Here is an 11,667-nt window from a genome sequence, read left to right as displayed (position 1 = left end):
CTCAGATTCTACTCTGACAGCCTAAGGATTTTTTCCTTTCTGTCCAGGCAGTATCTTCAAATGTTGCATTTTTTTCCCCAGTTACGCTTCACTAGGATAAGAGATTTATGATGCCCTTTCATTACTCCAGGGATTGTTTCAACATCTCTTTTTCTAACTCCGCCCAGCACTTAATCTGCACACCAAGCAACTAGCCTTATTGTTAGGTAAAACACACTAATGCTGCTTCTAAAATGACTACTAACCCCAACTTTTGTAGGGAGAGAGCAAACCATTTCTCACCTATATTTATCAAATTCCTATCTGAACTTTTCTTTACAAACAGTTTTCTCATGCAGTCTGTCGACTGCCCTGGCTGGCTTGCACTTTTTAATGTTATTATTTTGGGCCTGTTTTAAAACAAGACATGTTAGATAAGAGAATACAGGAAATGATTTCTAGGAACAGTTTTTTCAAGGTTACCGAGTGCTACATGGAAAAAGACATGTGATGTCGCATGCAGTCTTTTTACTGGCATGTGTACAAATATATGACTGGTTTCAGCTGTATACAGTCATTCCTAAGGCAAAATGCATGCCATCTAGCAACACTTTTTTGAATGTGTGCAATGCAGTTTTTAAGAAACAGCCTTTAGCTTAACTGTGGGGGCTCAAAGAATGCTCCAGGCAAACAAACAGCCCATAGCAAAATAGTTAAAATACCTTTCAAGGAAGTCATTTAACTGATTCTCTGTTAATTGCTGCGTCTTAGCAGCCCTTCAGACATGGCACCTGACACTGTGTTGTATCATATTAGATGTGTATTGCAGCAAGTAAACTGTTAAATTGCATCTACGCAGTTTGCTGCCTGTTTCGATTCCTGATGCTTCTCAATCCCCATTGCAGCCAAACTATCTATAATCAATACAACATATAGAATAATCAATATACCACTATTTTAATTTTGCAGAACCACAATTCAGCCTCCTTGTTTCATCCAACTGTGAAGACGCGCTCAGCATGATACATCTGCAATGAAGCTAGCCTCAGAGGCTGGAAAACACAGTGGGTTGCAAATTAGTCAAAGCCATAAAATTAACCTTTATTTTGGCCTGTGATGGTATGAAACTGGCACCATCTTACTCTGCATAATGACTTACTGAATATAAGCAGATATTACTACTTGTGTCAGTAATAAAACTAAATTTGTGGACAGGAATCAGATTTTATCATGGCTTTTCTTTTTTTGGTAGAATTGCCATACATGTCCTACCAAATATTTGCTTTGGTACACTAAGAAAAATCCCACTGGAAATCTGGATATATATATTATCCAAACAAGGAAAAAAGTTTATATTCCTGCCTTCTTACACAAAGAGAATGTGAAGGTGGATTAAGTTCCTGGTGTTAGCTTATGCATATAAAACCCTCATAGCACACACATGCTATTCAGTAATGGTTACAGCCCAGCAGAGAAATTCCTGTGAATGCTGTGTGTTCCCTAGTCAAGCAATGTAAAATTAAGGAGATTTATCTGAACACACGATTTACTTTTAACTATAAAATGTGCTATTGATTAGCTAATTTCTCATGATGTGCTGGCTGTGGAAAGGACTCTGTTTTGCCTGTGATATGGCAAATCCTCAAGTATCAGCCCAGACTGGGGATTCACTGGGCCATGCAGTGCTGCAGCTGCAAACACTCTCTGTCACACACAGCTTGTAGTCTAAATAACTGAGACAAGCAAAAGGTAAAAGGGAAACAGAGGTATAACAGTATCTCATCCAAGGTCACATGGCTGGACAGTCAAAGAGCTGAGACTAGAAAAGGGGACCCCAAGCCCCCACTGCAGTGCCCTCTCCATGAGACCATGCTGCAGTCCATGCTTGGCTCACAAAAGCAGCATGATTTGTTACAGCAACTCCTTGCAGAAGTGGTAAGTCTCAACAGAGTCACCAAGCATGTAATGGGAGCCTCTGCTGATAACAGCGGGATTTGTTGAATTACAGATGCATAAGGAAGACTTCAAAATCATCCTGAAATTTGGCTTTAAGAAGCAAAGGAGCATAATTAAAAAATAGCTCATTTGAATAGTTTATGTATCCCCACTGCCTTATCATTTTAATTACTTGATTATTTTCTGAAATCCTTTTAAATTATTAACATTGAAAAAAACCAATCCTCTAGTACAAAATGATAAAAGCATAATTTGATAATCCTGTAATAAGGATCAACAATTGTTTTAACAAATGTTCAACTGCTTTTCAAGCCTGAAGCTAAGAAGGAAAAGATAGCAATTTGCACATCAGAGAATTACTCACAATATGTTTGAAAACATAGCTGCTAAGTCTTTATTTTACAAAATATTCTATTTGTGTGTCATTCTTCATAGTTAATTAAAACAATAATAACTATAAAATATATTTGCCCTTCAGGAGAATTACTCTTGCTGGGCTATTGTCAGGTAATCCTGTGGCCAGCTATTACTATAAAATAACTTCAAAGGCATATTAATAAAAATAATGCAGTAATGAAGGATTCTTTCTTTGGGAGAGTCTAAAAATGCTGATGTAGTTTGGAACGGTCTCATGCCTGTACTGCTGCTGGCGGTGGTAAATAACTTCAGCTTCCTCAGAATGACTCTATCGCATCCAGAATGTGCATTGAGGCATTTCATTCCAGGTTAATGCTGATATATTGTTTGGGTGTGGTTTTAAGATTAAGCTGCTTGTGCATCTAGCCCTCAATGACAAATGGGATTCAGCAAGATGAGGAACAGAAACATGGTCCTGAGTCTGTCTACAAAGCTAAAGGCTAAACACAGAGCACTGTGGTATTTTAGGAAGAAAAGATGTGATAGGAAAAAAGATGCTAAAAAAAAGTGAGGCAGGCAGAGAATAAAAAAAAAAAAACAACAAAAAAAACCAAACCAACGGTGTTAGAGTACACAGAAGCATTAAGGAGGATGTATTGAGGTTGTAGGTACCCTTTAAAAGATGACATCAGACATAAGATCTGTTTGGAAAGATCCATAAATTTTAGAAAAGCATTTTCTGTCCTTAGCCCAGATATGGTTACTAAGCACATATGTGGTCCAAAATGTTTGATTCATTTAGTCAATGCTCTCTCTGCTTAAAGAAACTCATATACATTAATATATCTATCTTGCAATTGCAGTGAATTGTGTCAATTGACTGTGGTGGCTCAAAGCTTTCTAATGAACACATATGCAAAAGCTATTTATTGGAATTTCTGGAGATATTTCAAGATACATAGTTATATTTTGAAGGTTGTTTCCATAGTGCTAGATAAAATAATGGCACTGTTTCCAAAATAAATACTGTAACAATGAAACTAGGCACATAATCCTGATTTAATTAGGATGTTCATAAGAAACTATTCTAGTGCATACCTTTTTCTAACCTGCCCTTTCTGGAGAACATACATGACTTTTTCACCTCACAAGATGAAGAGAGACCCAAGCAAATAACTATAGTTTCCTTCTAGCTGCAGGAACTATTCAAACCAAGTACTGTCAAGGATACTCTCTTTTGTAGGGTATAATTCAGATGCTAGGATGCTTTTCCTAGGTGAGTCATACAACTATGTCTTCTTTACCACCAAAATGCCCATGCATCCATCTAAATTCAGAATTGTAGATGAAGGAGAAGCTTTAAGAGTTCTGTTCTCATTGGGCGGTCCCAGGAAAATGTTATGACTGTTATACTACTGCTACAAGGTTTTGTCACAGAAGGTTATAGATTTTTTTTGTGCATTTTTCAATCCAGCATAGACAGTTTATGACTTCTGAAAGCAGAACCAAATCCAGAGTGTAAGTGGCATATACAGGATGTATTCTGGAGAATGTAAAATGACATATGTGGAGCATATAGAATAATGAGAATTACAAGTGTTGAGGGGAAAACATGAGAACTTGAATTTTTATTTCATTTTCAAGATAAATATAAATATTTGGTTAAAGACAATTCAGAAATGTGCTCAGAATACTTCTGCAATGGTAGGCAAAACAGAAAATGAAAATTCTAAATACTTTGAAAAAAAGCAGTAGTAAGGTAAAAAAACCAAGCCCCCCTAATTAATTTCTACACCCATTGACCCAGTATCATGCTGCCAGTTACCTACTGCTATACACAGGAAAATAAGAGTTCAAATTTCCTCAGAGGCCATCAGCATGAGCACAGAAGAATGAATGTTAATTACTCATCCTAAAAAATATTAATTATTTTTAGTACAAGTAATTTTCATGAAGTCTCAAGAACTACAGCCTTGGGAAATTGAGTCCTCCTTTTGTATGTGTATACACACACACACAAAGATATGTATAGATACATGTACACAGCTGACAAAGACAGTTTACCCTGCTTTAGCTCTGCTGTATTGCTAAAAGTATCCAACCAGTATTTAAATTTACTATAGAACTGCTTCAGGGATTGTGCATCGCAATTTGCTTATATGATATATAGCCTAGTACTTTCTTTTGCTGGAGTTTTATGTAAGCTTGTGCTCTTTGATTAAAGGAAAGAAAGGAAGGGAGGAAAGAAGGAACTGGGGGGAGGGAAAGGAAGGTTGGGAAGTCTCAGGCAATACTGTAAAATTTTGCAAAATGGGAAAAACTGAATTCATCAATGCAATAGCCACCACAACATCTTTGTTCAGTGTGAATAAAAAAAAAAACAAACAACAACCAACCCTAAATTCATGCATTACCAGAACTGTAGCAGTCAATTACATTTATTTGTGAAAAAACAAGGGCCTGCCATGGATCTCAGCTGAGGAATTTAAGTCAGGCATGAGTAAAAGGACCATCCATAAACATACCTATTCAAACCAAACCCTCCAACAGTTTTAACAAGAAAGAAAAAAATGATGGACTTTGCCGCTTTCCCAGAGGTAAGCAAATCCAGGTTCTGGTGGATGATGGTGGACAGAGCTTTCCAAAACTGGGGATCCCTTACAGAGAATGAATCCCTGCCAGCTGGTTCCTCATACTTCATTTGCAGAGCTCAAATGTGTGAACCTCTGTGGAGCTCAATTTGGCAGTATATCACAGGGAGAAAAGTAATCTTTTAAGCAACTAGACTCCGTTCCACACAACTGTGCTCAAACACGATGAAGTTCTCATAAACCAAAGCATTTGGCAAGAAAAAGGTTTCTCTCTGTAGGGTAATTTTTTTAAATCTGTTATCTCATGCAAATCTGGTAATGCTGCTCTCTTCCATGAGTTTGTTTAAAGTCTAGATGTGCTCTACAGAGAGTATAAAATGTATCTAAAATTGCATTTTTAGAACAAAGGTTTTAGCAACAGACTCACTCTGGATGCAAATCTGACTCATGGTTTCTCAAAACCTGGGCAACAGCCAGCCTAGGATATATCGTCAGTTATCAGTCAGCTTGTTTGGGAACCACACATTCAGCTCTGTACAGGCTCCCTCTTCACACACCCAGGCAAATACCAGCAGTGTACTGAGCAACAGTACCAGAATCCCTTGCTGACCACTTGTTCTCTCACCAGCTTTTGTGGGAAACAGATCAGTGCCATGCAACATGTAGTGACAGGATGAGGGGAAAAGGCTTTAAACTGAAAAAGAGTAGATTTGGATTAGATATTGGGAAGAAATTCTTCACTGTGAGAGTGGTGAGGCACTGGAATAGGTTTCCCAGAAAAGCTGTGGCTGCCCCATCCCTGGTAGTGTTTAAGGCCAGACTGGGTGGGGCTTTGAGCAGCCTGGTCTAGTGGAAGGTCTCTGTCCATGCAGGGGTGCTGGAACTAGGTGATCTGTGAGGTATTTTCCAACCCAAACAATTCAGAAAGAATATACACAGAGTATAGCCAAGACTTGTTGCAAAGCATACATATGTCTAGCAGCCTTGTGGCAGGGAGTGCTGGGGCCCCTCAGGGGCTGCTAGCAGGACTTCACCACCCAGGGCTAGTCCCATTGTCCAAGCCAGAAGTAGGGTGATGTGGGGAACTGGGGCGAGCATGCCCCGTGAACAAGCTGTTCATGGTTGGCACCAGCAGGGGCTGTGGCTGGGTACAGGGAATTGTGTAACTCATATTTGCCTAATGCTTCCCCTCAGCTAAGCACAATTAGCATTCCCGGCCTGAATTCCCCAGGACTATTTTTCCCCTGCTGTGCTTTAGCACACACATTTCTGAACTAACACCTGAGTAATACTGCTTGCTCTTGCAACAACATTATCTTTCAAGATTTTTCTTTATGCTCCAGCTTCTTGAGTGGCAGCAGTGTAGGAAATTCTGATGTTCACTCATTAGAAGTTTTACACTTTGTATTTTCAAAGTAAGCTTTGGGAGCATACACTCTAGAGACTCAAACAACAAAAGCTGAATAAATGTATTGTTAAAAAGAAAGAATCCATCTACTTGATTTTCCTGCAGGGGTAACTACAGTCTTCACACTAACACAAATTCATTCACACTGACTTTCAGATCAGCTTGGGTCTGGAAGAAATACAGCATTTCCAAGCCAAAGAGCCCTCATGCCAGCAGATGTTGCAAGTTGCCACACAGAGAGCCTGGGGTACCTCGACTTCCAGCCTTGGGCAGGGCAGGCTCCCCTGTGGCTTTCTAGGGAGCTCAGCACCTTCCCAGAGCACATATGTACTCCAGTGCCATGCAAATCACTCCTAAACTGGGCTGGCCCCATTCAGTGTCTTTGACACCCTGTGCTCCAGAACAGATGGGGGGCTGCCGAGTTCAAGCATGGAGCCAGACAAATGCATAGAATGGCTCCAGATTCGATGGGGCCTTCACAAGCCAGAGGTGATCTCTCTGCCATCTCTCCACTTCCAGACATTCTCCTTACTCCAGTCAGCCCAGCCCCTTGCTTTCCCAAGCAGAGGAATTTATTAACTTCTGATTAACACTCTAGACAAAGGTCAGGATGGAAAAACTGCACAGTCCCCTCTTAAGTTACTCAGTTGCTGCAGGATCAGCTCTGTGACATCTGTCATGATGCAACTGATGATGTGAAAGTCTGGAGATACTGTCTCCAAGTAAACACACTGACGTGATGATGTAACTGATGATGTGAAAGTCTGGAGATCGTGTCTCCAAGCAAACACACTGACGTACACGCAGGCTCTCAGAGCAGAATGCACAAACATTTCTCTAATCCCCTTAACTACATGTACATGAACAACCAGATACCATTTTGTACCCATGTGGACCCACCTGGTTTTAGTTGTTTACTTTTGTGAATGTCACTGTATCGCCTCTTTTTAGCATGTAACTTACAGCGGCGCTGTCTCTGCTCGCTACGTCTAGTTTTTTGGGGGGACAGTTTTTAAGCAGATGCTCACAGTTTGCTCAGAGGGCATTACTCTCGGAGCACAAAAGCGTTATGAAGTTTAAACCGGTGTTTGCCTCCCAACACCCCCTCTTACTTCTCTCTCGGTGCGTTCGGGCAGCAGACGGCTTCAAGGGAACGGCGGCAAACGCTTTCCCCCGCAGGAGGGGGCAGAGAAGGAGGACAGGCGAACTCCGCGGCCGCAGATACCGGCACCCTGCGGCGGGGCGGGCCCAAACTCAGGGCCGGGCGGGCGGCACGCGGTGTTTACGGTTGAATGAGGGGCGAGGCCAAGGAGAGCTGCGTCAGAGCGGGCTGCAGGCGGGCAGCGGGCGGGCAGGGGCGGCCCCCGCAGACGGGGGGTGGTGACGCGAGGGGTGGGCCGGACTGCCGCAGGCGGGTGGCGGTGAACGCGAGGGGTGGGCCGGATTGGGGCGGCTGCGAGGCGCGGCTGGGCGCGCTGCCCCGCAGCACTAGCTGGGGCTGCCCGCGTCTTCCCCGGCATGGGGACCGGGCTCCGGCCGAGACCCTACGGGCGGCGCTGACCTGAGCGGCACCCCCTGCTCCCTTTCTCTACCCCCGCAGTCCCGCGGGGCGTAGGCCTGGCGACGGCGGCTAGCGCCCGCGGGCGGGCGGCGCGGGGCTCGGTGCTGCGGGCCGCGGGGCTCGGGACCCGGAAGCAGAAGCGGGGCCGGGAGGCGGCTGGATGGGAAGGAGCGACGGCGGGCGGCGATGGGGGAACAACAGAGCTCTTTGAGTGCCCCGCGGGGGGCCGCCGCCACCACCGCGCCGCCGAGCCCGGCCGGGCGCCCTTGGGAGTTCAGCCCGGACGACCCGCCTCAGCCGCGAGAGGCTGTCCCGGGTGACGAGGCGGCCGAGCCGGGGCGAAGTGGGGAGCCGCCGCCGACCGCCGACCGGCAAGGGGCTGAAGAGGAGGAGGAGGCTGTGGCCGGGCCGGAAGAGCAGCCGGCCGCGGAGGAGCCGGCGACTCTAGCAGAGGAGGGGCCGGGGCCGGAGAGGGGCAACGGCTGCCGCCGCCCCCCCCGGCGGCAACTGTACTGCACAGTCTACTGTGTGGAGAACGACAGGCCGGCGGCGGCCCCCGTCTCCACCCGCGGCGGCACGGACAGCGACAGCCCAGGTACGGGGCAGCCCCTGGTGCGGCGCGGGGTGGCGGCAGACGGCGACCCGCTGTCGGCGGGCGGCAGCATCGAGGTGGTGGACTTGTACCTGCTGCCCGAGCCCTTCTCCGGGCTGATCGCGGGCGAGTTCGGGCCGCTGCTGGTGCTGAGCTGCCGTGTGTGCCTGGAGGAGAAGCCCATCAAGCCCCTGTCGTGCTGCAAGAAGGCGGTGTGCGAGGACTGCCTAAGGAGGTACCTCAGCTCTCAGGTACGGCGCAGCAGGACTTCGTAAGTTGTGCTGAGGGGGGGAAACTGTTGTGGGGTGCAGGCGCAGCCCCAGCTCACCCTCCTGCTGCCGGTTGTCGGGCGTGAGTCTCCGGCAGCTTGGGCAGCGGACCTGAGCATCGCTCCGCGGCCTGCCCGTTCATCCCCGGTGGCGTGGCGTGGGGTAAGAGGAACCTTTCCCTTCCCGATCGGAACGCGTTTGGCAGCCGCCTGCTTGCATGTGAGCTGTTAGTTTAACGACCATTTGTTCTTCAAGTGTTTGCGCCTTGTTACGTAGCCAGTTGGTTTAGTGGTGGCTTTTCTGCCTTGTCTTGTAAAGGTTTGTTTTTTTTTTCTTTAAATTATCAGATTATTGCTGTTACGTGGCTGGCACCAGTTTCCTTCAAAGAGGAGTGTAAGGAATGATAAGGAACAGAGTTTGGGAGGGTTAGCAGCCGTCTCTGAGGTGACTCCTGAAGTCAGGGGCTGGGGATTTTGGCTGTGCTGCCACTTGTACGTGCGGGTGTTCGCCGTGCCCTTGATGCAGCTGCTCGGCCTGTTCCTGTGAAAATATATCGCGTTTGGTGTTATGCCACTTATGTAGTATTAAAATAGTGGGGGGCTCTGTCTGACTCTTCGTGAAGGACCACGGTTACTACAGTAAACAAGAACTTCTTTGTGGGAGAAGAAACAAAACCAAACACATTAACTTTTCCATCTTGGGCAGGTAGCTGCTCATCTTGGGTAAATAGCCACTCACGTATAGGCTGCTTATATCTTCATCACTGTTTTTCAGTCAGAACCGCTGTTTCAGACTGAAATGAGCAGCTTGAAAGCACAGTGCTGTCTCTGTCAGTGGTTTTAGTAGCCAGTTCAGCGTCCCAGTGCACTTGTGCAACGTTTTTTGCTGCTAGTGTAGGCATGCCCTAAACCCAAAGAGCAGTGGGACAAGTGTGGGTATGTGGGGAAAAACAAAGCCAAACAAACCCTTTGCTTATCACCTTTGTTATTCAGCAGAGACTTTTGGGGTGTGCTTGTTGGGGTTTGTTGATAGAATGATTTTTTTTTTTACACCTGCTGGGGCTGGGACGTGTGCTGGGCAGTCTGTGCTCCCACTGGGATTTGTGTGTAGGGACAGGATGGATAGTTACAGCTACCTCAACACACTATAAATAGTTGTCAGGCTGCTCCAACCAGGGGACATTTCACTGCTTGGAAGTTGTACTTGCTGATTGAAGTGAAGCACGTGCTTCTCTCAGGGCATTGGTAGCCTATGTAGCATTTACTAGTGCTGGTTGCATTTGTTCTGGTTCATTGTAAACTCCCTGGTGTTTTTATGGACCACCTTCATTATGTTCAGATAACAGGAAGTGTTTAATGTGGGAGCTGATGGATAGAAGATGTAGAGTTGTGCTTTGTATGTTTCCTGTGAGGGTGAAACTCGGCAGCGCTTAATAAGCTTCTTCAGGACTTCGTACACAGAGCCCAGAGTGGTTTGGCTTGTAGTTAAGTGGTGGACTGGAAACTCTCAGCAAGTTTTTAAGAGTATATTGTCTGTGCACTTTTGTGCCACCTTTGTACTTGCCACTGAAGTCATGTTTCAGAATATTGTCTTGCTTTGAAGCTGGAAATTGCAAAGTGGTGTGATGTCAGGGTGGTCTCTAGCTTCTGCAGATTCCTCCAGCTTACAATGATGAGGTTATGTGATCCGATGGCTAAAGCCATACCAGAAAACTCTTCTGCCTGGTTTAGGCGGGCCTCCTGGGAATGATCCAGCAGCTTGGTGGCTGAAATAGCTGGTTGGCCTGGGAATCAGGTATATGCCGGTGGGGCTAGCATTGGCCAGCTGTGGGATGCGTATGCAGGGAGGCTGCTACTATTGCTGAACACTCTGCAAAGCTTATCCCAGCAGCTATTAAAAGGTCTGCTTGGCAGATAGCCATATGGGTACTTGTTTCTATACATAAAAGCTGGAGCAGGGATACTGATATGGAGGAGGGGATGTCTGCAGCAGAGATACTGATCTTGAGGAGGGAGATTCACAGAGCACTTCTGTGAGGATGTTATTCCAGATGCTGGTATGACCAGGCAGAATTTTAGTTGTTTGACAAATGTTTTCAAGGAAAAGGGAAACAAATAAGTAACAGTCCAATGTGTTCTTTCCCTATCTTCCTTTTTTGAAAAGAACAAGAAAGTGATATTTCTTTGAGAAGAACAAGAAGTGATGTATCCTTCCTTTGTGCACTGGAAGGATCCTGTGACTCATCCTGAGGAGAGAGGAAAGACTTCTCTATGCCAGTTATATTAGAGGAATTTCTGGGAAGGCTGTGTGAAAAGGCAGCATAGGATAGAAATAGTGGCCTTTCGTCTTTGAGACTTAGCACACTGTGTAGGGGGGAAAAAAAAAAAATACCTGAAGTTCAAAAGGTGCAAATGTTGAAAAGCTGTTTCTGTTTGAAAATGTTAACAGATCTTACGTTTGGATACATTCAGCTTGATTTAGGGATGTACCTGAAATTGAAAACAAAACCAAACAAAACCCAAAGCAGCAAACAGCAGTATGCATTGTTTAGATCTTTCTTCAGAGAAGTAGCAATCTCTGCCCTTCATTTGAGAGGACATTGGCCAAATGTCTCTGGAGGAGTGGTCTTTCATGCTGAAAATATTGTGTATGTTGGCAGAAGTATAACACTTAAATAATTTGTGTATTCTTTCATGTCTGTGTGTGTTTTCCCACTGAAGAAAGCTGGATTGTTGATGATGGTTTCATTGTGATTTCTGAAATGATGCTTCATGGAGTAACAAAGTAAAACCCCTGTTGACTCACTCTACCCTCTTCTAAGCAAACATGGAATAGCATCAGAACTTCTGCATTGGAGCCCTTTATAGATCAGAAAATCAGCTGAAGTTTTAGGCATTGTTGAAAAGATTATCCAGGTGAAAATACTGCAACTGCAGAGTTCACTGTAGTGTTAC

The 11,667-nt window shown here is 45.2% G+C and overlaps 1 protein-coding gene across 2 annotated transcripts in view; it reads left to right on the top strand.

The window, feature by feature from the left end:
* Positions 1-7,870: 7,870 nt before the first annotated feature.
* RNF217 (ring finger protein 217) overlaps positions 7,871-11,667 on the top strand; it is a 57,230-nt gene continuing 53,433 nt past the window's right edge. The window contains exon 1 of one of the 2 annotated variants that reach the window (XM_057409362.1): positions 7,871-8,695. In XM_057409362.1, the coding sequence (XP_057265345.1) occupies positions 8,039-8,695 (657 nt within the window). In that variant the 5' untranslated portion in view covers positions 7,871-8,038. The remainder of the gene's footprint in view (positions 8,696-11,667) is intronic. The other variant, XM_057409371.1, reaches the window with a different exon arrangement.

The sequence above is a fragment of the Pezoporus wallicus genome, unplaced genomic scaffold (genome assembly GCF_028554395.1).
Source record: "Pezoporus wallicus isolate ANWC-B61680 ecotype Strahan unplaced genomic scaffold, APGP_CSIRO_Pwel_v1 contig_3817, whole genome shotgun sequence".
In the NCBI taxonomy this organism is placed as follows: Eukaryota; Metazoa; Chordata; class Aves; order Psittaciformes; family Psittacidae; genus Pezoporus; species Pezoporus wallicus.
This window is presented reverse-complemented; position numbering and strand designations above follow the sequence as displayed.